The 27,983-nt window shown below is 41.7% G+C and overlaps 1 protein-coding gene across 1 annotated transcript; it reads right to left on the bottom strand.

Annotated features, from left to right (window-relative positions):
- Window positions 1-68: 68 nt before the first annotated feature.
- mst1 (macrophage stimulating 1) lies at window positions 69-27,965 on the bottom strand. Its single transcript, XM_034083383.2, has 18 exons — window positions 27,755-27,965; window positions 26,552-26,696; window positions 25,698-25,813; window positions 25,500-25,614; window positions 24,566-24,702; window positions 23,943-24,063; window positions 23,645-23,763; window positions 21,334-21,508; window positions 20,282-20,412; window positions 19,586-19,688; window positions 19,040-19,176; window positions 18,884-18,916; window positions 16,470-16,584; window positions 13,894-13,971; window positions 13,479-13,625; window positions 13,290-13,396; window positions 12,856-12,995; window positions 69-1,572 (listed from the first exon to the last, which is right to left on the bottom strand). Exons 1-18 carry the CDS (start codon window positions 27,801-27,803, stop codon window positions 1,411-1,413), a joined length of 2,130 nt encoding a protein of 709 aa, XP_033939274.1. The 5' UTR covers window positions 27,804-27,965; the 3' UTR covers window positions 69-1,410.
- Window positions 27,966-27,983: the final 18 nt, after the last annotated feature.

The raw sequence follows: 27,983 nt of genomic DNA, 5'->3' as shown, positions 1-27,983 counted from the left end.
TTAAAAGACACAAAAAGTTATCTCATTCAGATAACAAAGGATGCATGAGACAAATTACAAAGAAACTATTTGAATATTTCTGTGGCATCCATTTATTAAAAATGTATTCAGGTTTCCCAGAAGCATTACGCTTTAACAGTTGGTGAGAACTGGTAGTCATATATGAATTTGATTAGTCATCCACTATAATTATTACTAAATGAAATGCCATAATGACGCTGAAATCATAACTGTCAACCCGCCATTTCCAGACGCTGTGTCCAGCAGGATGATAATTGTCCGTTTTTAGTGAAAGGGAACATATTCTACTCTATACTGCTATTAGTTCTGCAAAAGATAAAATGTCAGTATTTTTGGATTGAACAATGTTAGTGTGAAAATGTACAAGACAGATCGAGGGGGGAGGGTTTGCATGAGTGAGGAGTTGTGTGAGTTCAGTGGCCCTCTGCAGGCTGGTGTGTCTGAGATTCGGTCGGACTCTGATCTTGAGGTTTATTTAAGCTGAATTCCGTGGGCTCATCAGGACCGGGTTACAAAAATCCTCCTATAGAACTAGAAAGAATGTGCAGCGCATACAGTTCTGCATAAGGCACAAAGGCATGTCTTTAGAGGTGGGGGCAGGCATCAAAAGACAGGCAGAGGAGGGATTTCTTTAGAGGCTGGGGGCAAAGGAGGTATTTCGGAGCTCCATTCACTGCCACTGAGAGGAGGGGAGGCAGACAGTTTTGTGGTGAAGGGTGCATTTCCAGGGGATGTTAGTTAGGAGTTACTTACTCTCAGTTATTCTGCTCTGAACCGGAGGGGCTATAATTAGTTAAAAATTGACATTCATTTCAGTGCACTATAAAGTAGCTGTGAGCAGTGTTTAATTATGTGTTTGTGAAAAAACTATAACTCTTCTTGTGGGCACTCTTAAGTGGGGCCTGCTGTAGGGACACATAATGAAAAGGTTTTTAAAACATTGTAATAATATACAACTATAGGAGAAGTTATCATTGTTGCCAAATACTTGACAGCTAAAAATGCCCTTGTATCTGCTTACAACTGAAATATAGTTAAATGCAATATAAACAGAAGGACCTCATGTAATGTGAAGATTTGTAAATGTTATGATTCTCTGCATTTTTTTGTATCTCAGCATATGTAATTATGTTTTGGAAAGATAAATGATTTTGGTAGGTTAATCTGGCAGATATATAGACTAAATATAATTTCACATAGTCTCTATCATGTAGTAATTGTATTAATTGTAAAATAAAATCTGACTATGAATCTTATTGTATAATTAACATTTTTTTATGTAAAAGAGACAGCTGAAAAGATTGTTTTCATGTGGCAAAGTGACTAACTGGTCTGTTTGGTATTTGCCAGTTGATTTGATCAGTTCCTGTTAAACGGCAGTCTCTGTCTCTAAGCCATCTCCATGACCTTCTTGATCCAGTCCACGTAGACAGACACTCGGATGAAGATGTTGGGCTGCCCTGGGTGTCCGCAGCGCCTCATGGGGATGATCACTCCCTCCAGTACCCAGCAGTCGCTGTTCTGACACGCCAGAGGTCCGCCGTAGTCTCTCTGCAGAAACACAGGAACAACACTCCGCCGTCATTATTTGTCTATGTTATGACTGACTGTCACTGCTGAGGTTGGAAACATCTTGTCCAGTGCACTTCCATTGTCCAATTGGTGAATGTGTTTGATTTATAGGAACATATAAATAGCTGTATGCTGTTTAAGAGCACTTGTAGATAATTTCATCATCAAACAAATTTTCTTTACCATCTGTATTTACAGTTTTAATTCTCTGAGCTTAATGGTGTTATTTTTGCTCATTAAAATGTTTGACTTTTGAGAAATATGCTAATTAGCTTTGTTTCCAGGAGTTAGATGAGAGGTTGAAACTAACCTCCAGTTGCCAGTTAGCTTATTTTAGTGGCATAAAACTGGAAACATCCAGCTTGGCGGAGCAAAAAAAAGCAAACCTAACAACAGGTTCACAGGCAAACAATGAAAGAAAAAAAACATTATTATAATTATATTATATATGATGTGCATCATTTTATCTGAGAAACACTGCATTCTCATTATTTAAAATTCTGCATTCTCTTTCGTTGTCCTTTTAGAAAAAGCTAGCAAACACTCACAATAATTCTGTCAAGTAACATTAAAGGATGATGATGATGTGAGTGAAGCGTAACATTGCTAACTGAAGTGCACATGTGCTGTATTATAACAGTAACTACTGTGAAAGCCTGAGTCTAAACAAGCAGACAACCTGAGAGGCTTTCTGCAACGCTCCCAAATGAACTCCATCTCTCAGGGAAATATTTAGCATAACGTACAAACATAAGTTGAAAACGTAATGCTAGCTCAGACAGGATATGCTCACTGGCTACTTGCTCTAGCAACATAATGAGCATAAAGGCATGATAGCGTGGCGGTTCTAGACCAATTTGACTGGGGGGGCCACTGGGGGGCCAGTTATTTTCTGAGGGGGGCACAATAAATGCAGGACGAAAAAGAGAACTAGACAGTATGAAGTAATTGCGCATAAGAACACAATGCAATACAGTTATTGGTATTTGTGACCTGCTCGCATTGACCCGAAGACACATTTTGAGTTGTATACACTGTTGGAAAGAGGATATTCCTAGCTTTCTAATGACATCAGGATTATTTTTGTACTCCAAATATTAAGCGAAATATGTCACATTATATAATGACTGTCACCGAGTCCTCATTTTGAGAAAAAGGCCTTTAAAGTTTCCTCTTCTCTGGAATCCATCGATCTGATTGATTATTAGTGGAGCAAATGATCAAAATACTACGGAGGGAAGATATTTTCGTTTGGAGGGGAAGCTCGCGAGTGTGTGTGTATACGTGTGTGTGTGTGTGTTTGTGTATTTTTGCGTTTGTGTGTATTGTGTTTGTTTCCCGGGGAAAACCCTCACGAGAAACACCGGCTGTTGTTGTGCCTGCTGTGGCGTTAAATTAATCCGTTCTCCGCTTGTAATTATGCCGTTACAAGCTTCAAAGTTATATTTATCATCTGAATTTGCCGAAACAAGTTTAATATTCTGAAAGCCAAGACTCTGTTTAATTTAAATCAGATGAAAACAAACTGTAACGGACCCTGCCGTGTTATCTATGATTACTATACTCTTACGTTCATAATGTCAGCCGGAGGGAGGGGGGGGGGGGGGCGGCGCTGCTGGAAGAGCAGAGTGCGAGTGAGAGGTGCCTGTCTTCGTCCCTTCACAAGCTGCAAAAATGTACTTATCGTGTGATTTTGGAAATAAAAGTTTCATATTCTGAAAGCCAAGACTTGGTTTGTTTAAAATCAAACAAAACACCCGAACCCTGAAAAAATAGTTTTTTACGTAAATCCACGTTTATTCTGAAATGAGCCGTTGCGACTTCCGACTGATTTCGATAGAGCGGGTCACATTTGTTTCAGTACATTTATTTATTTCAGATAGATCTTATAGTTATTACTGTTAGCTTCAGCTTAAGTTATAGTGCAATGTTTGCACTAACACCATATTTATATAAAAATAAAAGGCAATGAACAGTTACATCTCTCCTTTACATAAGGGTGTCTGCACAATCTCACATTACAGCAACAAAATCCTGCGGTAGTTGGCAAACCGAGTACCAGAAAATATACGTTTAAAAAAAAAAAAAAAAATGTCATTGTTAGGGGGGCCACAGGGGGGTCAGAGGTCAGTGTTAGGGGGGCACTGGCCACCCCCAGAACCGCCCCTGATAGCGTCTCATCGAACTCTCGACAAGAAAGCCTGTGATTGTATTTTTAAATGTTTGACATATTCCTTGAATGCCTCTGCACACTGCAGTTAATGGTTGTTTTTATGCATCATGGTTATCTTTTGTTAAGACAATGTAACAATAAATGTCTCTATTTTAATTACGTATTCAACGAAATGCAACTTATTACATTTGATTACTTTTCATAACTTTTTAAACACATATCTTGAACTTGACAATAAAACTGAAAAAACTACATTCAAACCGTATTGTGAAAACCTCACAATACTTAAAGGTGGGGTAAGTAAGTTTGAGAAACCGGCTCGAGATACACTTTTTGTTATATTCCATGGAATGCTCTTAACATCCCAATAACAATGAATATCTTAAGTGCTTTGACAACAAATCCATAAAAAAAATTTCATCTGTGGAAGCCGTAGTACTGTAAAAAGCACGACCAATCATTTTAGCCGGCCCGGGTCAAATAACTGGATGGCCTACCTGCCTGTCAGCCTTCCATTTGTGCACAAACTTATCTCGTGCCCTCATTGAGTGGCGAATTCATGTCCATCTACTTCCACCCCATGGGACCTTATTTCTGAAAAAATATGTATTGAAGTCAATGGGAAGAGAAAGATTATCTTTCGATCCTGTTTGAATTGTGCCACGAATTACACATATGATGTTTGTCAATCTTAAAAAATAATTTCCATGTCAAAAAAGTCACAGTTTGTCTCAAAACTTTTGAAATATAAGACTATGAAAAATACGCAACTAGAAAGACTACAAATCCCAGAGTCGCGTACATTAACATTACACTCGTGTTACTCACCAAAACCTTGTAAAGCCGGTCCCGCATGCTGGCTCTTACGGAACCGACTAACTCCCCTTTTGTGTATGTACAGTTCTCAACATGGCCAGGCTTGTAGTGATTTTCACCTCTTTTAATACTTTTCGCTTCATTCTGAAAGAAAGAGGTGAAATGTGCTAACGTGACGGCCATCTTGGTGTTGGTGACGTATGCAAGACCAGAGTTGTAGTTCATTGAGCGCTTCACACAAAAAAATGTGTTACTTCACAGTTTTACGGCACATTTAAAAAAATGTGACTTGCAAAATTATCTTTTAAATTGACACACATCATATGTGTAATTCGTTGCACAATTCAAACGGGATCAAAAGATAATCTTTCTCTCTCCATTGACTTCAATACATGATTTTTCCAAAATAAGGTCCCACGGAGGTCCCCCGGAAGGGGAGGGACTTCGCCACTCTATTGGTCATGTGTGTGTTGGAGGAGGGGCTCTGTAAGGAAGTGGCAGATTTTTTCCGGCTGTGTATTTTCAAATTCTAGCTCACTCGAGCCGGTTTCTCCAACATTTCTTAATTAAAGGTGGGGTAGGTAAATTAAGATAAGATGGACTTTTATTAATCCCTCGTGGGGAAATTATTTCTCTGCATTTGACCCATCCTAGTGTTAGGAGCAGTGTGCTGCCATTTTGAACGGCGCCCGGGGAGCAGTGTGGGGAACGGTGCCTTGCTCAGGGACACCTCGGTAGCACTTGGTCTTGCCGGGACTTGAACTGGTGACCTTCCAGTTCCCAAGCCAAGTCCCTATCGACTTCACCACCACCGCCCACTTTTTTCAAGTTTCAGAAACCGGCTCGAGTGCACTAAAATTTGAAAGTACACAGCCGAAAAGAATCCGCCCCTTCCTTCAGACTTCCTTACAGAGCACCTCCTCCAACACACATGAACACGCAATTAGTGCTGCGTATCGGTACGCCGAACCGTGTGTGAAAAGTGTGCAACTCGATTTTGACAGGAAAGCAACTGGAGACTTCTAGAATTGTGTGAGTAACATTCTGTTTTTAGACTTCTCTGTTTCAGTGTGTGTACTCTGTATCAATGCTCTGTAGTTGATCTGACTGAAATTGTGATTTTAAATCTCAAAACCGCTACAGTATCTGTTAGGCAGAAACTTGGGACAAGTAATTTAACTGAAACCTTTAAACTGAACTAACTGACTGCTATGGTTAACTTTGATTTAAACATTTGTAGAATACTAAGAGCTTTATTGAGTAGGTGTAACTGTATTAAGGGTTAAACTCATAACTTTATAACTTAGGGTTTAATGTAATTGACTTAAAAGACAATAACAAGTCAGGAGGAAGCCAGTCTCGATTTCCTTTTGAGGGCCACCAGCTGCAGAGAGTTAACTAATTAAAGGGACGTGGCCCCACAGCTGTGAGAACTCAGCAATCAGGTGTCCATTTTAGGTAGCACTTTCCTGGAGCGTCAGACAGGCTAAGACTGGCAAAGACATTAGAGTCCTGCGGGAGTAAGACTGGCAAAGACATTAGAGTCCTGCGGGAGTCACGAGGGTGGCAAAGAGGAGGCAAATCCTACTTTCATTGAGCTAAGTATCGCTGGTGTTTTATTTTATTTGGCCCCTCATGCTATAATCATGTGTATAATTATGTGTATTTTCTCTATTCCTATTTATGTGTCTTCTCGCAATTATCACTGGCCCCGTATATCTCGTAATCGATATAACCGGCCTGCTCTCGTCTATCCCACATGCTCCACTGATATCCAACATCTAGTTTCAGGCGGCCTGTGGAACTGCCAGTCAGCTGTTCCTAAGGCTGACTTCATCTCTGGCTACGCTTCCCTGCAGTCTCTGGATTTCCTTGCTCTCACTGAGACGTGGATTACTCCATCCAACACATCCACCCCAGCAGCTCTCTCTACAGCATATTCCTTCTCCAATACACCCATACCCACTGGCAGAGGAGGTGGCACTGGTCTCCTGTTCTCTCCCAAATGGAGCTTTTCCCTCTTCAAGCTACCTAACTTCACTCCTTCCACCTTTGAATTCCATGCCGTCACAGTAACCCATCCTATACAATTAACCATTGTTGTTCTCTACCGTCCACCAGGCGCCTTGGGGGACTTCTTGGAGGAATTAGATCATCTCCTCTCACACATCCCTGAAACTGGTCCTCCCGCTGTACTTCTCGGAGACTTCAACCTCCAGACAGGGAAGATAGACGAACTAACATCTCTGTTAACCGCCTTTGCTTTCTCACTGTCTCCGTCCCCACCAACTCATAAAGCTGGCAATGTCCTTGATCTCATATTCTCAAGTAACTGCGCTACTTCTAACCTCTCTGTAAACCCGCTCCACAAATCCGATCACTTCTTCATTTCATTCTCTCTACCCCTTTCCAAACATAACAAACTAATCTCTTTTCATCCTGCACCTGTCCGCCGTAACCTTCGTTCCCTCTCCCCCTCTACCTTTGCCTCATCGGTGCTCTCAGCCCTCCCTTCCTCTGACTCGTTCCAATTGCTGCCTCCAAACTCTGCTGCAGAAACTCTCCTCTCTACTCTCTCATCCTCTCTGGACTCTCTCTGTCCTCTCACATCTCGGCAGGCTCGTCAGTCCCCTCCTGCTCCCTGGCTAAATGATGCACTGCGTGCTCATAGAACCGTCCTTCGGGCAGCAGAGCGGAAATGGTGGAAATCCAAACACTGTGACGACCTCCTAACCTATCAGGCTCTCCTCTCCTCTTTCTCTGCTTCGATCTCTCAGGCAAAAAGCACTTTCTTTCAAGATAAGATCCATTCTTCTCCTCCCTCCTGGACCCCCCCAAAGCCCCTTCCCCCTCCTCCCTTCTGTCAAGCGACTTTGTTAACCACTTTGAAAAAAAGGTTGATGATATTTGCTCTTCTTTTTCTGACTCACCTCTACTCACCGATGGATCACCAGACCGTCCTTTCACCCACACACTGACCTCCTTTTCCCCTCTCTCTCCAAGTGAGGTTCTTAGCCTCATTACCTCTGCCCGCCCTACCACCTGTCCTCTGGACCCTATCCCTTCAAACCTCCTTCAGACTATCGCTCCTGATATTCTACCGTTTCTCACCCATTTCATCAACACTTCTCTAACTTCTGGTCACTTTCCAAACAGTCTCAAGGAGGCAAGAGTAAACCCTCTCCTAAAGAAACCCACTCTCAACCCGTCTGATGTTATAGACTACAGGCCTGTCTCTCTCCTCCCGTTCCTGTCTAAAACACTTGAACGCGCTGTCTTTAGACAACTCTCCTGCTATCTCCATCAGAACAACCTTCTGGATCTGCACCAGTCTGGTTTCAAGGCAGGTCACTCCACAGAAACTGCCCTCCTTGCTGTCACTGAGGAACTGCACACTGCTAAAGCAGCCTCCCTCTCCTCTGTCATCATCCTTTTGGACCTGTCTGCTGCATTCGACACGGTGAATCATCAGATCCTCCTTCGCACTCTCCAAGAACTTGGAGTTTCAGGCTCTGCACTTTCCCTCATCACCTCATACCTCAAAGACCGCACCTACAGGGTTACTTGGAGAGGGTCCGAGTCCGACCCTTGTCAATTAACTACAGGGGTCCCTCAGGGCTCTGTTCTTGGTCCCCTCCTCTTCTCCTTGTACACAAACTCGCTCGGATCTGTCATTAGCCCGCATGGTTTTTCATACCACTGCTACGCTGACGACACCCAATTAATTCTGTCCTTTCCCCGCTCAGAGACCCAGGTCGTCGCACACATCTCTGCTTGTCTAGCTGACATCTCTCAGTGGATGTCTGATCATCACCTCAAGCTCAACCTTGACAAGACTGAACTGCTTTTCCTTCCGGGAAAAGATTGTCCCACTCTTGACCTAACAATCAACATTGGCACCTCTGTTGTTTCCCCGACTCAAACTGCAAGGAATCTGGGTGTGATCCTAGATAACAACCTGTCCTTCACTGCAAACATCGCTGCCACAACCCGCTGCTGCAGATACACGCTTTACAACATCAGGAGGATGCGTCCCCAGCTGACCCAGAAAGCGACGCAGGTTCTGGTCCAGGCTCTCGTCATCTCACGCCTAGACTACTGCAACTCCCTCCTGGCTGGTCTACCTGCATGTGCCATCCGACCTCTGCAGCTCATCCAGAATTCAGCTGCTCGCCTGGTCTTCAACCTTCCTAAATTCTCCCACACCACGCCGCCTTCACTGGCTTCCGATAACTGCTAGAATCCACTTCAAGACAATGGTACTTGCGTACCATGCTGCGAATGGATCTGGCCCTTCCTACATCCAGGACATGGTTAAACCGTACACCCCAGCACGTGCACTCCGCTCTGCATCAACCAAACGGCTCGCTGCACCATCGCTGCGAAGGGGACCCAAGTTCCCATCAGCAAAAACACGTGGGTTTGCTATCCTGGCTCCAAAATGGTGGAATGAGCTCCCCATTGACATCAGGACAGCAGATAGCTTACACACCTTCCGGCGCAGACTGAAAACTCATCTCTTTCGACTCCACTTCGAGCAATAGAACTATTAACAAAGCCCTTATATACTAATAAAGGGCTGGCTTATCGAAAGCCAGTTGAGTAGCACTTGAAATGTTTTTGCTCTATGAAGCCTGATGTGATTCTGTTTTCTTCAAGTTTGTATTTTGTTGGTCGAACGCACTTATTGTAAGTCGCTTTGGATAAAAGCGTCAGCTAAATGCAATGTAATGTACTGAACTTGTAAAAAGTTTCAGTTCAAGTCCGGAATGTCAGGAACCGGTACTTGGACTCACAAAAAAACTAGCATTTACGTATATTCTGGTGTCTGTGGTTATTTAAACATTCCCTGATAAACGTTATTCAGCGTAAATAAATGAGTGCTAATCCCAGTGTGCTCAGTGTACAACATCACATGTCATTTCACCTTTGATTCACGGTTTGAAAACGTAGCATTTCGCCACATGCTAATGCTAACCGGAAGTGAATACTTTTCAGAATAAAAGTATTAAATTAATAGTGTGACCTTCCGTTTTTTTCAGAATAAAACTGATTTAAATTAAATAGTGTATTTAATTCAAAATTACGCCATATCAACATTGATTTTCATTTCTAACAGTATGTATTTACATTACTATGTATGTAGTATGTACTGTATAATGTACACATGTAGAGTTGTAGAAAATACATGGTGTACAGACAGTACAGTACACTCTGACTGTACAGTCACTACAGTGTAGCCTATACTGTATAGTCTACTCTACACTCTACCTTTCAGCAACGTTTTAGGGATTTAGGCTCAGTCAGCTCAGGGACTGTTTGGTTACTTTAGTTTGGTAAATGAAATAAATGTTTGAACTTTGTAGTAGTTGCTGTCATAAGTCATTTGTATAGACTAAGTGGCAAAAAGTGTTTTTTTTACATTTGTACTTTGTAGAGAAATGTAGACACAAGTTGGAAGGGAGCACAATAAACCTGATGAGTTTGAATTTGAGTTGATTATGAGTTAATTTTCAATTGATAATTAGCTCACAATAAGTTCACTTTAGTTACTCACACAACTTGACACAAGCCATGGGTTCAGGTCCGGACTTATAAGTCCGGACCTGAACCTGAACCTCTGGACTTGAGTCCGGACCTGAACCTGAATGTGAGTCCAGGTACGCAGCACGACGCACAATGCACGCCCAATGACGGCACACCCAATGAGGGCACGAGATACATTTGTGCGTGCACGACATGGAAGGCTGACAGACGGCTTCCACAGATGACATTTTTTTATGGATTTTTTGTCAAAGCACTTAAGATATTCATTGCTATCGGGATGTTAAGAGCATTCCATGGAATATAACAAAAAGTGTATCTCGAGCCGGTTTCTGAAACTTAGGTAAGTAGGTAAGTTTGAGAAACCAGCTCGAGATACACTTTTTGTGTGGAATGCTCTTAACATCCCGATAGCAATGAATATCTTAAGTGCTTTGACAAAAAATCCATAAAAAAACGTCATCTGTGGAAGCCGTAGTACTGTAAAAAGCACGACCAATCATTTTAGCCGGCCTGGCTAAAGTAACTGGATGGCCTACTATGGGGGTTATTCCCTATCTTTATTCAAGAGCGTGGTATTTAAATTTGAGAGCATACTTTATGTATTTATTTCCCTCAAACTCTGTCCTCGCACTCAAATAGTGCCCTCGCACTCAATAGTGCCTGCTTGCACTTAGATTTGCTCTGCTTGTGCTCAAACTGTACGCTTGCACTCAGATATATTGCTGCTCAGAATTATTCTGTGCACGCTCAAAACTTTTTCTGCTCTCAGAATTATTCTCTGCGGGCTCGAAATGTGTGTGCAACAATCCTGTCAAAATCCCTCAACCAATAGGAGGCCAGGTGTCCTTGCGGGTGCGTTCGCTTTACTTCTTACAGCGTCCCGTCAGGGCGGTTACTCTTTGGTTTATAAACTCCAGCCCTCCACGGCTTTGTAACATGTACTTCACTTGTTTGATTTACAACTTTTTTTGGGGGGGTGGGGGAGGAAGCACAGTTAGTATATATATATACCAGCACCTTACATAATAGCTACGTTCAGTGGCGTACTGGGACTAAAAATCAGCCCGGGAATCTCGACCGGCCCTCGTTATCGCTAGTAAATTGTCAACGGGAGGAGGGAGGGGGCAGCGCCATATATAGAGCTCTGGGAGGGGGGATTGCTAGTGAATTTTCCGACCGGCCCACTTCTTCCTCCAGACTGTTGTTCTGCTCCAGCACTGTTGTGCTACGGCTTGGTTCGGCCCGACGCGAAGCGGAGTGTCGACAACCATATTGTATCTAGATATTCGTATATCACGGCCTGAAGTGAGCTATTGCATTTATAAAACGGTTACCACGTGTGGCTGGCAATGTGAAAGAAAAAGACACACTCCAATTTAAATAGTTTTTATTATTAAATAATGATGTTCAAAATAAAATAGTCCCTCCGTTGCCTTCTGCACAAAACATAGTGCGAGGTGGTTGCTATGCAACAACAATAACAGCTAGAGAACATAATAGACAGACAGCATTGTCGTCGTTTAGGTGCTTTTTTTTCTGGAGATAGGCACTTCTCAATCCACTCCTCCATAGTAAGGCCACCCCGGAGGTCGAAGTTAACCTTACATGTTTCCATTTTAAGCGTTGACGGTAGTTAGTTTCGTGACGGACGTAATGTAACAGTTGTAACCATATGGTTGTAACGGTTCTCAGACGCGGAGGGATACTGACTTGTGAAAAGTAACTACAATTATACCCGGGATATACGCTCATTATATCACGACTAAGAAACAACAGATTGCTTGATTTGAATTGTCCGTTTTATAAACATGTACTAACTGTGCTTACACCCCCCCCCCCAAAAAAAGTTGTACAGCGAAGTGATGTACATGTTATGTTATAAAGCCGTGGAGGGCGGGAGTTTATAAACCAAAGAGTAACCGCCCTTACGGGACGTTGTAATAAGTAAAGCGAACGCACCCGCAAGGACACCTGGCCTCCTATTGGTTGAGGGATTTTGACAGGATTGTTGCACAAAAGTTTCGAGCGCGCACAGAATAATTCTGAGAGCAGAAAAAGTTTCGAGCGTGCACAGAATAATTCTGAGCAGCAATATATCTGAGTGCAAGTGTACAGTTTGAGCACAAGCAGAGCAAATCTAAGTGCAAGCAGGCACTATTTGAGTGCGAGGGCACTATTTGAGTGCGAGGACAGAGTTTGAGGGAAATAAATACATAAAGTATGCTCTCAAATTTAAATACCACGCTCTTGAATAAAGATAGGGAATAGCCCCCATAGCCTACCTGCCTGTTAGCCTTCCATCTGTGCACAAACTTATCTCGTGCCCTCATTGGTCATGTGCGCGTTCGTGTGTGTTGGAGGAAGGGCTCTGTTAGGAAGTGGCAGATGTTTTCCGGCTGTGTATTTTCAAATTCTAGCGCACTCGAGCTGGTTTCTCCAAAATTACCTACTCCGCCTTTAATTAACTTTTGCCAAAAATATATTGCATAGATGTAATCCATTTGTAATCAACATTTTGATTGGTGACTTTAATTAAGTGAAACATTTATTTGTTATCTTTTTAAAGTTTTTTATATGTTGCAAGTTATCCCCAACACTGTCGAAATGCAAAAAAAAACAGATTGTGAATGGAGAAACTGATGAAGCTAGAGGGTAAAACAAATATTCTACTATTCAAAAAGGACAATAAAGCTTAGATGCTGTGCACTCTCTTCAAAGACTCTTACCTCGCAGGCACCCACCCCGCCCTGGAAAGAGCTCGTGCACATCTCGTTCTCACGAACACGACCTCTGAAGTATTTGTTGCATTCCTTGTTACTCAGAACTGGTATGTGGGCCACATTGAGGACAGTCTCATCTCCAGTCCCTTGAAACAACAACGAGACAGAGGAATGATTTAGCAGCAGCCGATGTGTTTAAAGATGGAGAAAATAGCAAAGGAAGGTGGACAGATGTTGAATGTTTCTGCAAATAGCAACGCCATCTGTTGCTCACTGTTCTGAATAGCGCTCTAATTTAGATGCAACATTACTTCAAGGGCAGACGCAAGATGCTTGTTCTAAGGAAGTCATCAATTATCAATTACTGAAATTGAAGCATATTGTAGTTGCATGTTGCTAATTCAGTGTCAAGTTAATAATTTCCAAAGGATTATACTTGCCTCTCGTCTCACCCCATCCTGCGATCTCACATGGCGTCCCCTCAGCTACAATGTAGCGCTCAGGAGGGAGGCAGATCTGAGAGATTCGCTCATTAATCTGGGCCGGACTAGAGGAAGAAAGAGAGAGGCACAGGGAAATTATTGGTGTGTATGAGAGAGAGCATGCTGGGGGCACTTGACAGTACACACTATTCCAGTTGTAGCATGACCAGCTGAGACTCTGAGGGTCCGCAGACGATCTTTGTCAGCGGGATGGTTTGCATGCCGGGCTCTTCTGCTTGTGGATCACGAAACAGAGTTCCCATCCTTGCCGAGTACCCGGGCAGGTCCACGTAGCTGTGAACACATGCAGAGAGGATCAGTACGAGTCTTTTTATTTCATGTCTTATCCGGACATATCTAATAGTCTGTAAGAGGACCTCAAGCTGTTTAATACTGCTCTTCCAAGTAACACTCATTTTAAACAACACTAGTCTTGCTCTTAGCTCTGTAAGGCTGTACTTAGGCACAGCAAGGCTTCAAAGTAAATGTGAATATGTTATCAATGACAATGCAGACAGACACCCTGCTGTGCGCCAAGAACCTTAAACAAATTAAAGTTTACCAGGAGGAGAAACACTGCTTGGTGCTGATCACCCATCTGGGGTTAACCAGGGATCCTCCACAGAAATGGTTTCCTTTCCTGCACACAAGAGGGTCAGAGGTCACACACACAACACAGGCGAGTGCATTTCACGTGTTCATGGCCATCAGCTCTCAGACCCCATTTACACCGGAATGTTTGCGTTTACGCACCGTATGCGTTTTCAAAAAAGTCTTCCGTTCACACGCATTCGGTTCATTTAACGTGTCCGTTCCTTTATATATACAGTCTATGGTCCATTCACACGAGACCGCTCGACCCGCTGGAAACGCTGTAGTACATATGCCGGGACTGTAAGTGGCGCTGCTGCCGCCACAAAACACACAAAAAGCAGCGAAGAAGACATGGTTGCCATGGTTGCCCTTCTGTTTATTCTCCGCGGTGGACGGCGTGTGCTCCTGCTGTAAATCTCTCCGGTAGTCCACCAGCAGATGAAAAACACCCACCTCTCCGCCTCTTCCAAGGGGTTAGGGGCATGGATGTATAATAAGAACTGGATACAGCGTGGGAGGCGGGGCCTCATTCATTCCTATGAGAGTTGCTCATTAGCGCATGATGAAAAAATTGCCCAATTTTTGAGAGAGCGAAACGTCACAGATTACCCGGCATGCCTGAGAAGTACCCGTATGTGCGCTCATAGCGCATGCGCAACTTTAACCAAAATGCACGTTCACATCAAGCACGTCAATTTGCGTACACGTAACAGCACCGCACGTTCATGACAGCATTTGTTATTATGATGGATTTGATATTAACGAGGCGGTAGTTAGCAGCTAGCGGCTAGCTAGTCATTATGCTAATGTCAACATCAATCGTTTTGTACTTATATTACGCTGTAACAGGATCTAGTGATATCCAAGCAACAGAGCTTCATTTAGCATGAAATAATTATTGCACTGTATATATATATATATATATATATATACTTATAATAAGTAATATTAACTTTATTTAATACAACATTTACGGTACAAGATTTAATTATACAGCCCATGTAGTATGATAATGAATTATAGCAAACATGTGCAATATATCCATTATTACAGCTCCGTGGGATGGCAGTAAGACGATATGGGTCCGTTCTTATTGTGCATCCATGGGTAAAGATAAACGCAACTCACATTGGTTTTTCAAACAGCATCTCTGTAAACTACGTGTATTCACTGAATTTCACTCTCTGCCTTTAACGGCTCGTTGTAGTTCCAATAGCTCCAGCCCCCACCCTTCCTGTGAGCACAGTGTGCTCTGATTGGTCGGGACACGTAACATGAACGTGCCGGGCGGCGCGGTCCCGTGGGTTAGATGCACGTTCATAACGCAGAGGGAAATAACTCTCAGAATAACGTTATTAGCACATTATTACAACTTGAGGAACGAATGTTTTTAATAAGGGCTATACAAGTGTTCATACTGGGTAGTTTATTTAGTTTAAAAAAAATTATCCAACGATTTACAGACCACTCTTTCCCCATGTAAGTCAATGGGAAAAAGTGTTTCCGGGCTTGGCAACCAAACGGAAGTGTAGTACCGCCGTTTGGCCAGCACGAATATTTTCACCTGAGCGCACTTCCTGGGGGCTTGGTTAGGGGACTCTAAGCGACTATATAACAATATATGAATAATAAACGGAGCCTCTCTTTTCCTCCCCCTCTTCCGACAGCCTAGCCGCTGATCTCTGAGCAGGAGACGTGGGGAGAGGGAGGCGGGGCTATTTCATAGTTATCAGAAAATGATCGTATAGCCTACAACCACGAGTACAACCCAGTCTCACGGCATTACGTGTTATAGTCACGAAATTCCTTTAATTTATTGATTCGTGTTCACCGACACGATCTTCGCAAAGCAATGTATTTCTATTGGTAGTATGTTTCGTGCCTACACCACGTCTTTTTGTCCGGTCGGGTCTTGGAATACCAGAAGCTGTGTGGTTCATAAAAACAGTTTCTTACTCGATATATTACCCTAAGCCTAACCCTATCCCTTTTATTTTAAATTGTTTAATGTTGGAGTTCTTTTGCCATCCGCGAGGAAAATAAATGGGGCAAAGAGCCTCAGTATACTGAAATCTGTATTTTTTGTCATATCTTTTTCCTTCTAATTTGTTATTAATTGATGCAGGCACGAAACATACAACCAATAGAAATACATTGCTTCTAAAATCGTTCTGTGTCAGAATACTGAAATCTGTATTTTTTTTAATGTGTTTTTCCTTCAAATTTGTTATTATTTAGATTGCTTTTAAAATCGTTCTGTGTGACACGAAAAAATTGAACACGAATCAATAAATTAATTTAGTGACTAGAACACGAAATGCCGTGAGACTGTTGCAACCTGCATAGAGGTGTACAGACGGATCCGTTTGACCCCCCAGAGCGTTTAGTTTGCAAAATCTATCCACCTTGGGACCCGTTATCGTTTTCAGGGTCCGTTTCTATCGTTTGTTACGGCCTCATGTAAACGAAAGGGCTATAGCCTACGCAAGAGAAACTGCGGATACAACCCGTTTCGTCCTCGTGTAAACGGGCTCTCAGACTCACCTGTCCCTCAGGCTCACTGTCCATGGAGAGTTCCCAGGAATCCCATTCACAATGCGCAGCCTCGACATCTTCACGCGGTCATCTCTCTTTCCACACTCACTGAACTCCACTTTCTCTGCGTTCACAAAACAGTATGTGAAAACAATTATTCTCGGCAGGCTTGTCAGTCCCCTCCTGCTCCCTGGCTAAATGACGCACTGCGTGCTAATAGAACCGTCCTTAGGGCAGCAGAGCGGAAACGGTTGAAATCCAAACACCGCGACGACCTCCTAACCTATCAGGCTCTCCTCTCCTCTTTCTCTGCTTCAATCTCTCAGGCAAAAAGCACTTTCTTTCAAGATAAGATCCAATCTTCCTATTCCAATCCCGAAAAACTATTTTCCATCTTCTCCACCCTCTTGGACCCTCCAAAAGCCCCTCCCCCCTCCTCACTTCTGTCAAGCGACTTTCTTAACCACTTTGAAAAAAAGGTTGATGATATTCGCTCTTCTTTTTCTGACTCACCTTTACTCACCGCTGGGTCACCAGACCCTCCTTCCACCCGCACACTAACCTCCTTTTCCCCTCTCTCTCCAAGTGAGGTTCTTACCCTCATTACCTCTGCCCGCCCTACCACCTGTCCTTTGGACCCTATCCCTTCAAACCTCCTTCAGACTATCGCTCCTGATATTCTACCGTTTCTCACCCATTTCATCAACACTTCTCTAACTTCTGGTCACTTTCCAAACAGTCTCAAGGAGGCAAGAGTAAACCCTCTCCTAAAGAAACCCACTCTCAACCCGTCTGATGTTATAAACTACAGGCCTGTCTCTCTACTCCCGTTCCTGTCTAAAACACTTGAACGCGCTGTCTTTAAACAACTCTCCTGTTATCTCCATCAGAACAACCTTCTGGATCCGCACCAGTCTGGTTTCAAGGCAGGTCACTCCACAGAAACTGCTCTCATTGCTGTCACTGAGGAACTGCACACTGCCAAAGCAGCATCCCTCTCCTCTGTCATCATCCTTTTGGACCTGTCTGCTGCATTCGACACGGTGAACCATCAGATCCTCCTTTGCACTCTCCAAGAACTTGGAGTTTCAGGCTCTGCACTTTCCCTCCTCACCTCATACCTCAAAGACCGTACCTACAGGGTTACTTGGAGAGGGTCCGAGTCCGACCCTTGTTAATTAACTACAGGGGTCCCTCAGGGCTCTGTTCTTGGTCCCCTCCTCTTCTCCCTGTACACAAACTCGCTCGGATCTGTCATTAGCCCGCATGGTTTTTCATACCACTGCTACGCTGACGACACCCAATTAATTCTGTCTTTTCCCCGCTCAGAGACCCAGGTCGTCGCACGCATCTCTGCTTGTCTAGCTGACATCTCTCAGTGGATGTCCGCTCATCACCTCAAGCTCAACCTTGACAAGACTGAACTGCTTTTCCTTCCGGGAAAAGATTGTCCCACTCTTGACCTGACTATCAACATCGGCACCTCTGCTGTTTCCCCGACCCAGACTGCAAGGAATCTGGGTGTGATCCTAGACAACAACCTGTCCTTCACTGCAAACATCGCTGCTACAACCCGTTACTGCAGATACACACTGTACAACATCAGGAAGATACGTCCCAAGCTGACCCAGAAAGCGACGCAGCTTCTGGTCCAGGCTCTCGTCACCTCACGCCTCGACTACTGCAACTCCCTCCTGGCTGGTCTACCTGCATGTGCCATCCGACCTCTGCAGCTCATCCAGAATGCAGCGGCTCGTCTGGTCTTCAACCTTCCTACATTTTCCCACACCACTCCGCTCCTCCACTCCCTCCACTGGCTTCCGGTAACTGCTAGAATTCACTTCAAGACACTGGTACTTGCGCACCATGCTGCGAATGGATCTGGCCCTTCCTACATCCAGGATATGGTTAAACTGTACACCCCAGCACGTGCACTACGCTCTGCATCAGCCAAACGACTCGCTGCACCCTCGCTGCGAGGGGGACCCAAGTTCCCATCAGCAAAAACACGTGGGTTTGCTATCCTGGCTCCAAAATGGTGGAATGAGCTCCCCATTGACATCAGGACAGCAGAAAGCCTGCACATCTTCCGGCGCAGACTGAAAACTCATCTCTTTCGACTCCACCTCGAGCGATAGAATTACTAACAAAGAACTGCTAACAGAGCACTTATATACTAATAAAGGACTGGCTTATCTATAGCCAGTTGAGTAGCACTTGAAATGCTTGGCTCTATGAAACCTGATGTACTTATATGATTCTGTTTTCTTCAAGGTTGTGTCTTCCTGGTCGAATGTACTTATTGTAAGTCGCTTTGGATAAAAGCGTCAGCTAAATGCAATGTAATGTAATGTAATGTAAGAGACACAAGAAAACTTGTTGTCAACATCGACATGTTGCTTACTATTCATTCAGATACTAACCTACTGGTTCAGTCATGGACACTTTCTCCCCAGCTGTTTGGAAAAACAAAACAAGAAGCAGATCAACTTTTAAAGTAAGAAAACAAAAGCTCTGGTTGAACTGTCATCACAAAGTACCAGATACATATATATATATATATATATACAGTTATGTACCACAATGTTTGATGGCACAGTAGTCAAACTCAGTTTTGGGGTCGGTGGTGTAGCACCACGGTCCATGCTGGTCCCCATCCGGGTTACGACAGTAGTTCTCCGTCAGGTTGGCCTCGGGATGCGTGCTTTGGTTAATCCTGGAAAATGTACTAAATTATTTTTACTAAACTGTAAACTCAACAATAAAATGCCACAGACAACTAAACAAAGAAGACGTTTTTGCCACACATGTTACCCTTATTCTTGTCCATTAAGCTGTTTCATCAAAATCTACTATTAGAATAAATTTTTCTGAGCTGATCCCAAGCTCCCCAAATTTCCCGAATTTCTGTGCATTGCATGGTGGGAAAAAAAGGGAGCACACCAAAAAGTGTATATTTTTGTCTCCATCCTGTCTGTGTGGAGGGTAATTTGTGTGTAGTAATTCACTTTTCTAATGTGAATACTCAACTAAGCTTAGAATTATTTTGACATTTGGATTTCAGAACACAGCTTTATAAAAAACGAGGAGCAGAGCTCATCTCTCATTTTGAATGATCATCGTACTTTGTCCGATGAGGTGTGTTGATGTTCCATTTCTGGCAGGTGATCCCCTTACGAGTTTTGCGGACCATGCCTCTGTAGTTTTTTCCATTTCCATGGTAGCAATCTGTAAAAAAAAATACAATTGAAATGACAGGGCCATGATAATGTATAGCTCAGTGAAAGCTATATAAAAGTACAAAAATAATGTAAACAACACTGAAACTCCCCATTCTCATGAAGGGCCTTAGCCGCCATTTCTATACTATTTGTATATTAATTATCCTCTTGGTGGGTTTAATGTACATAAATTGTATCAATGTTTTTTCGAATCTATATTCCAAACAATCAAATAAATCAAGGATTCTGCATTTCCCCACCAGAACGGTATTTTTTCAGTTGATGTAACTTCTACGGAGGAGCAGCCCCCGTTGCCATAACGGACGATAACATGATAATGGTAAATGGAAAGATAGTGTACGGTACAGAAGTGATAAGCTTAAATGTGCCAGCACTGAATTGACATGAATTAGACTTTGATGCAACCTTATGAAATTATCAATTTGTAGTTTTATAAAGTAAACCATAGAGATAGAAACTGTGACTGCTGGTCCAAAACGTTTCTTGGAGTTGCACTGGAGGGAACTTTGACTCATCTCTCTAGTTGCTTTCTACATATTTATCCATTGCAGTTGACAAAAAGCTAATAATGAAGAGTACCTTCAGCCTCTATGTCGTCTGCGCAGCGTTTGATCTGTAGGCAGAGAGCAGTCCTCATCTCAGGCACAGATGTGAAGCACCAGGGAGCCTCCGACCCATCTGGATTACGACAGTAGTTCTCCTCCAAACCCCTGCAGGAGATGTCTCACTCAGTCAGGTTAAATTGGTTTGGTTTTTATTCTTTAATTTAACAACCTACACACAACACAGTTTTTCACATAATTACTTTAAAAACAAACAATTACAAACAGACAATAAACTACCCCTTTCAAATTGTTATGCTTACAATTGAAGCATGGAAAAACATAAAGTCAAAATGTCCATGCTGGTCCTGTCCTGAGACCAACCAAATTTAAATTATGACTTTTCTGTTACAATAAAACACCTTTTAACAGTCTGTTAATTTGCCTTTAAGGCATTTATTGGTACATGGCTTGCTGGAAGGTACTGAACTCTCTGTAGAAGACATGTTGTTGTATAAAAGAAACACATTATTAAAAGCACAATACATCATAGATTGTCTAAAGGCCACATATACTTTCTTGCAGCTAACAATAAAAAGAACAATTAAAAAAAGAACAAAAAACAAAACAATTCTCTATTAAAAATATAAAGGCATTACAATGAGAATGTCACCAAGACATAATCTACTGTATATTCTCTGCCTGTTTAATATTGTGATTAAATTCTAATAAAATACTTTCATCCAAAAATCCATTTTTGATAAAATGGATGATTGAAATGATCATAATCGATTTAGGCATGATGAAGGATTACCACATTACAAATAAGCTTAATATTCATTTCACATCCATATTGCCAGTCAGAGTGCGACCCGCTTCTTAATCTGGAAATGCTGACCATTTATCATCAACTGTCAACTGTCAGCAGAGAAATAAGATCGCAAGAAACTTCACAGAAAGGACATCTTGACATTAATATTCATGTGTCGAGCAAACTAAAAGTCCATTAGTGCAGAAAATAACCCCAAAGTATTTCAGAAACTATCAACTTCTTCTTCTTTCCTCCATCACGCTGTGAGTTGTACTTACTTGCATTCGTAGGTATTGGGGTAGAAGGGATGCTCATGAGGGTGCTGGGCATCCCACCGCTGGCAGGGGATCCCTGAGGTCGTCTCGTTCACTCTGCCACGGTAATCTTCCCCGCGGCCACGGAAACAGTTTGTTGTGGAGCTGGAGCGTGGGCGCTTATCTACCCGCACCTCAGCTGAGAGAGCAACAGCAAGTTGAAGAGGGAATAAAGATGAGTGACAACACAGAGGTGATGCTAGTTAATATGGTCCCTCTGAGCATAATGATTTGTATGCCCCTGTATTGTATTGAAATTAAACAGAGTGAGAGGTGTGACATGCAACAAGGTCAGAAAGCTGGAATTTAAAGGTCACCTATTATGCAAAATCCACTTTTTCATGTCTTTTATACATAAACATGTGTCCCCTCTGTGTAAAGAGATTCTGACCGTTTCAGGAAAAAAGATTCGCTCACTTTTTGTCCTGATCCATTTATATAAAAACCTGTCTGAAAATTAGCTGATCAGATTTTGGCCACTTTATGATGTCATAACGATTTGTTGACTTGTGTAACCATTAGCCAATCACCAACCAAGGTAACCCCCCCTACCTTATCACCTGAATCTCCTCCTAGAGCACCACTGTGTGTTTTGTTTTATAAAACCAATCATCTCTCAGAGGGGCGTGGGGAGTGGCTCCTTATTTTCATCTAAAGTAACAGACAGAGAATCAGCACTTTTGAAACAGGGCTGAAACAGAGTGGATTATGGGATGCTACAATTAATGATCTGTTTGGTATTTCGAGCCAAACACTTCAGAGACATGTTTGTATATATCTGAGACCTATAATATATTCATGAAAAACAGTATAATAGAGGACCTTTAACCTTGGGGAATTTGGTTTGAACGGCATGCACTGTAACCATTGAGCTGAATTGCCAAAATTAATATGAGAATTTCTCATTTGTTATTTTGATTGTGTTTCATTTGTCCTGGACAGAATAACTGAAAAAAACTAAAAGGTTGAATTTATAATATAGTTATTAATCTTATAATTACACCAAAATTGAAAATGAAACCATGTGATATTTTGCATGGATGTTCTTGTTAATCTATGACGATGAAGGGAATTTATTTTGAGTATTGTTTTCTAATCTGACTCAACACTGCCTGTGCCACTAGATGGCGGTATCTTATCGATGTTTGGACCCAGAGATGTCTGTATTGAGGGGAAATGCTAATTCTGCCAGTGTCATCTTGCACAACTTGTGTTGAAATTCTGGAAAAAACACAGATGCCCTGTTTGGGTTTGTTTATTTAAATATCTTCTGAAGATAAAGGGTCAGCATTTGAGTCTGCCGGGCTGTTTTATTTATTATATTGAACACAAGCCAAATAGTTAGAATCAGAGGAAAAGCCTTAAAAACATACATTTGAATGTAAAAATACCACATTATTCAATTAAAGTACACAATACCTTATAACTCTTATCATACCTACCTTTAAATGTTGTTTGTATGTATTTTTGGTAAATAATTGAACTACTACCTCTCCCATCATAGAAATGTAAACTATACTTCAGTAAAAGCTTGTAGAAACTCAATGACATAAAAACAAGCTGTACAATAACAAACAAAATAATTAAATAAACATTGTAATTAACCTGAAACCTTGTGAGACCATGCAGGTTCAGAATCACAGACAAAAAATGTGCAAATGTTAGTCGCACTTACTCTTAAAGAGTTATTGAGCCCACTGTGGAATTTGCACAAACACCAAAAAGGTGATTTCTCTAAATGTAATTACAGCAACTTAATGAGGCACTCTAACTCCACTGTGTCTCCTAATGCCGCAAGAAACAACTTCATTTAGCTCATGTCTCCTTGGATTGTGTCCGAGGAAACTAATGGCAAAAACAAAATAGAAGAAAAAAAGATAGACTGTCTGGAGAAAATTATGGTAGTAAAGAGTACAAGGTATTTTTTAAATTAATGAACACTTTGGTCTATAAACTGTAAACTAAAAAGTGTACACTTCCTGTTTTATTTCCCAGAATCCAAGGCACATATGTGAAACTTGGTCCAACCACTACCTATTAAATTAAATAGGTATACATGTTCAGTTTACTTTCACAGGGGAGGATCTCTACTGCTGAAAAGCTGGACATGTTTGGCATTTTACACAAAAGTGGCTGATTATTTTTCATCTACTGACAAATTATCTAACTGTTCAATCTTTAATATTACCCTGGATATTGTTTATAGTGTTATATATAGACTATGTACTATTGGGTGGACTAATAAAGGTATTCTGATAAAGAAGCCACGTCTTACTGCACTTGCTGATCTCACAGTTCTCCCGCTCCGTCTCGGTGTCGGTGGTGTAGCACCACGGCACGGGGGAGGCGTCCGGGTTACGGCAGTAGTTGTCATCTAAACTCTTATCTGGATATCTGAAAAAAACGTAATTTATGATGTCCACAATAAGGAAACAGTTCAGAATAAATTCATTGCCATTTCTACACTGTAGTAGCTATGTGCATATGACAATGCAACTTTTGAATCTTGAATCTTGAAAAGGACTTAAACATCACTTTACATGATGAGTACATTTGGTTGGGTAGTGAATTACTTTTCAGGCTGGTAGATGTGTTGGTGCGGGTACTGCTGGTCCCATCTCTGGCACTCTGTGCCGCTCACAGTGTGATCCACCTGTCCTCTGTAGTCCTCTCCGTTACATGTGATACATACCTCTGCAAACAAAACCACAAACACAGCTTCAACATCAGGAGGGAAGCAGGAAGCAAACTAAATAAATACACACATTTTATTTTACATATCCGATTGCGCCCAAATAATTCCACCAAAAGAAGGTGATGTAATTTTTGTTTTGTAAAAGCCACAAGGAAATGGGTTTCAATTTGTTCACTTGGTAATTATAACCTTCTCTTACCAAAGTAACAATTTCAGTGAAAAAGGGGAGTAAAGGTTTCCAACAAAACAAGAATTGTCTTCGGTTTAAATTCATTTGAGTGAGTTTTCAAGTTCTTTTGCGGTAAATAGACTTATATTTATATTTATATTCGCAATTATTTCTTTAAAAACTCAAATTATTGAGTGAACTACTATGTGTTCATTCTCTGTTTTCCCTATGATTTGTACCAAAATTATGTAGCTTGTTTGTTGCTTTAAAAGTATTGACACCATTTTTTTTTTACATCACACAGCACTTGTTACGACTTGTATGGGATGTACCATCTTTACACTGGGGGATGTTGCAGCTCTCATAGCGGCGCTCAGGGTCGGTGGTGTAGCACCACGGGCCGATCCGATCGCCGTCTGGATTCCTGCAATAGGCCAGCTCCAGACCGTTGGTAGCTGTGGGAGTCCACCTGAGACCAGCAGAGAAATATACAGTGAGCGACAGACTGTTTGATGCAGGGCAGTCAAAACATTTTCACACCGTCTCATATTTATTTAAAGAGCCCTTTTAAACCTGTCATTGGAACAGGTTAAAGCGTCGACTCTCAGCTTTAATCACAGGTGTTTACATCCACATTACATAAATAGCGTGGGAGTTGGAGCCTCTTTATACACAGTTTCCTATTTTAGATGACAAATTACAATTAACCACAAGCTATAATACAACAATTACAGACACATCTGGAAAAACTCCTGCCAAAACAAGGTTCATGAGAGTTTAGAAAATAGGCCAGAGAAACTAAAATTAGTCTGGAAGGTGGCGATGGGTTGGCATCAGTCAGTGACCCCCTTTTACATCACAGCCATTTAAATCAACTGTTTAAACACAAATATGTTATATATAATACTGATTGAAACTTTAAATAAAGCTGTCACATTTACTATTTTGTCAAAATCTTAAGTCTATAAAAGCTAAACCCCTAAACGCCAACAAACTATCTTCTGTCCTGTACTGTGGCCATCTTTGCTTCCTGATATTTTGGGTTGTTAAAAACACCATGAATTGGAGGCATTCAACAGTTTGGCCATAAAACACTTCCTGTTCAGGTTGCCTGTAGGTAAAGGATCTATTCAATTGGAGGCTTATGTGTAAAAGCATTTTCAAATATATAAGTTATCTGAATATCAGCTGTCTAACCCCATAATCTTTCTTTCACTGTAATCTGATACACTGCATGAGCCTCTAAAGAGATTAACACGGTCTCACCTGTGATCGTGAGGGAACTTGGACCACCACTGTTGGCATTTGAGCCCACCTCTCGTGGTGAAGACTTTCCCTCGGTAGTCTTCTCCTTTACCCACGATGCACTTTCTGACATAGACTGCATAATAAAAAACAACAATGAATCCCCTCCAGAATTGACCACTCGCAGTGATGTCTGTGTTATCACACAATGAGTCTCACCTTTCTTCTCGTAGAGGTCACAGTTTACGTTCCTCTTCACCTCAGCGTTGCTCCCATCCCCCACCCAGGGCAGATGTTTACAGGAGACGGTCGGACGGGTCTCGTAGTTGAACGCTCTGGTGTTAAAGGGATGTTTTCATGTCAAAACTTTATTGGATACTAACCTACAGGAAGGCATACTAATGAAAGGGTTAGTTTGAATCAGTTTCCTTTAAGGATCGTTAACACAACATAACAACTAAGGCTGCAATTTAGCATTATTTCATTGTCAATTAATATTCTTTTTCATTCAGCATTTTCTGGATTGTTTTCATTTGGTTTATATGATGTCAAAAGGAGAATACAAATTGCTCATCCAAGTCTCAAAAAGTTCATGGGGATGTCTTTTACTATCCTGTTTTGTCAGTTTAAATTCCAAAAGTATTCAATTCAATGTTCAATCAATTTTCAAATTGTGTTGGATATTATATTTCTGTGGATTGGCTAATCAATTCGTCAAGTATCTACAATTCTTCTGGACAGAATTCAGGTTTTTTATAACTGTGCTTTTATTTCAAAGAGTTCACAGTGGCCATCATTTCTGTCAGCGATAATAAATTGATCTTGAGACATGCTTGAAGGAGCAACTACACGTCAGACCTCACAGTTTAAAAGTTTGGATGATCAATCTGAACTGTTTGTTGATAACCTGCATCATCTCTGATAGGATTAAAACTTCAAAATGAAGGTTGAAATAGACCAGAAGATGACCTTTGGTTTAGAGATAGGTGTCTTTTTACAGTATACATCTTATTGGACACTTTGGTCTGGGAACTGTTGTCTAGTGATGCTGTATCAGAGTAAAGGCTGGGTACCTGCAGTCCAGAGACTGTGAGCAGCGAGTGGCGCAGTCCTCCAGGTTCAGGACCGCTAACAGCAACATCTGAGCTGAGTTCCAGGAGGTGGGGACGAGCTCTCTGCCCTCAGAGCGCTGGAAGTCATTCAGTGGACTGCGGTAGGCTGTTTATGAGAACAGAGGAATAAAACCTAAAGTGCCTGGCATGACGGCATCTGTCTGTTTAGTGGTGGTGCTCTCTGGTACCAACTGCAACATTTGGGCACGAGCCTGCACACATATAACCTTTGGACCAAGACGCTGACACCAGAAAAAGCTTCAAACAGCAACTCAGTACACCTGGTTCCTGAAACAGACCACCACCACAACATCTACTGCTATCACAAGTAATGCAGTGCTAACATGTATAACAGCATAATCCTAGTACTCTGAAAAAGGTTACATTTTTATTTGATCTTTTTAGTTTACACATTCCTTAATAAACACATTTACTCTTCATCGTATCCTGATCCATAAATAGATAATTAAATAACTGTCAGGAAATGTAGCTGTAAGTATTTAAATATGTATACATTACTTGAGTATTTATTTATTTATGCTACCTTAGATAAACTGAAGGCTGGGGTGTTACTTGAGATATTCTCATATGTAATACTTGATAAGCTAAATAAATAAAAAATGTAATGCATCGTCACAAAGCTTGTAGAGATCTGTGGTTCTTACAGGTCAGCGACACCACAAAAAGGATGATTTATAGAATATGATTGATTAGTTTGTATAATAAATCACCCAACAAGACATACAACTTAAATATCAACAGCAGTTAATAGTCAATACAACATTAATGCAGCAGTAACATCCGTAACATAATGTTTAGTAAAGCACTGAGAGGAAACAAATGAATAGCCTACTTTTTCTTTTGATACTTTAAGCACATTCTGCAGATAACAAATACTTTGAATTCATTACTTTTTTGTATTTGAGCCTTCCAGAGTGTGGTACTGATACTTCTAATCAAACACTTCATCAAACACTCCAAAAGATTCAACTCCCAGTAACTTACTATTTTTTATTTGTGCTGTAGGCTCACTTATTTCTAACTACACAGACAGTTAATCTGAATCACAAATCCAAATACAGTCTAATAACACCAAATATTTAGCACTATCATAACAACAAAGACAATTTAACAAAGACATTTATGATTATAAAACAGTCTTACCAATGGCCGGTGCGACTGTCACCAGAATAAAGTGCAGAAACAGTTTCATTGTTTCAGGTCTTTGGACGGGAACAACAGATTTAGCGGGCTAGAAGTCAGACTGGGATCTCTGAAGTCCGATCACCGGTCGATCTGATAATGACCAAAAGAAAATCCCCAGAAAACAGCAGAAAACGCAGAAAGCATACAACCCTGACACCCACCTGAGCCCTTATTCAAACAGAGGCCC

Source organism: Pseudochaenichthys georgianus, chromosome 5 (assembly GCF_902827115.2).
Source record: "Pseudochaenichthys georgianus chromosome 5, fPseGeo1.2, whole genome shotgun sequence".
In the NCBI taxonomy this organism is placed as follows: Eukaryota; Metazoa; Chordata; class Actinopteri; order Perciformes; family Channichthyidae; genus Pseudochaenichthys; species Pseudochaenichthys georgianus.
This window is presented reverse-complemented; position numbering and strand designations above follow the sequence as displayed.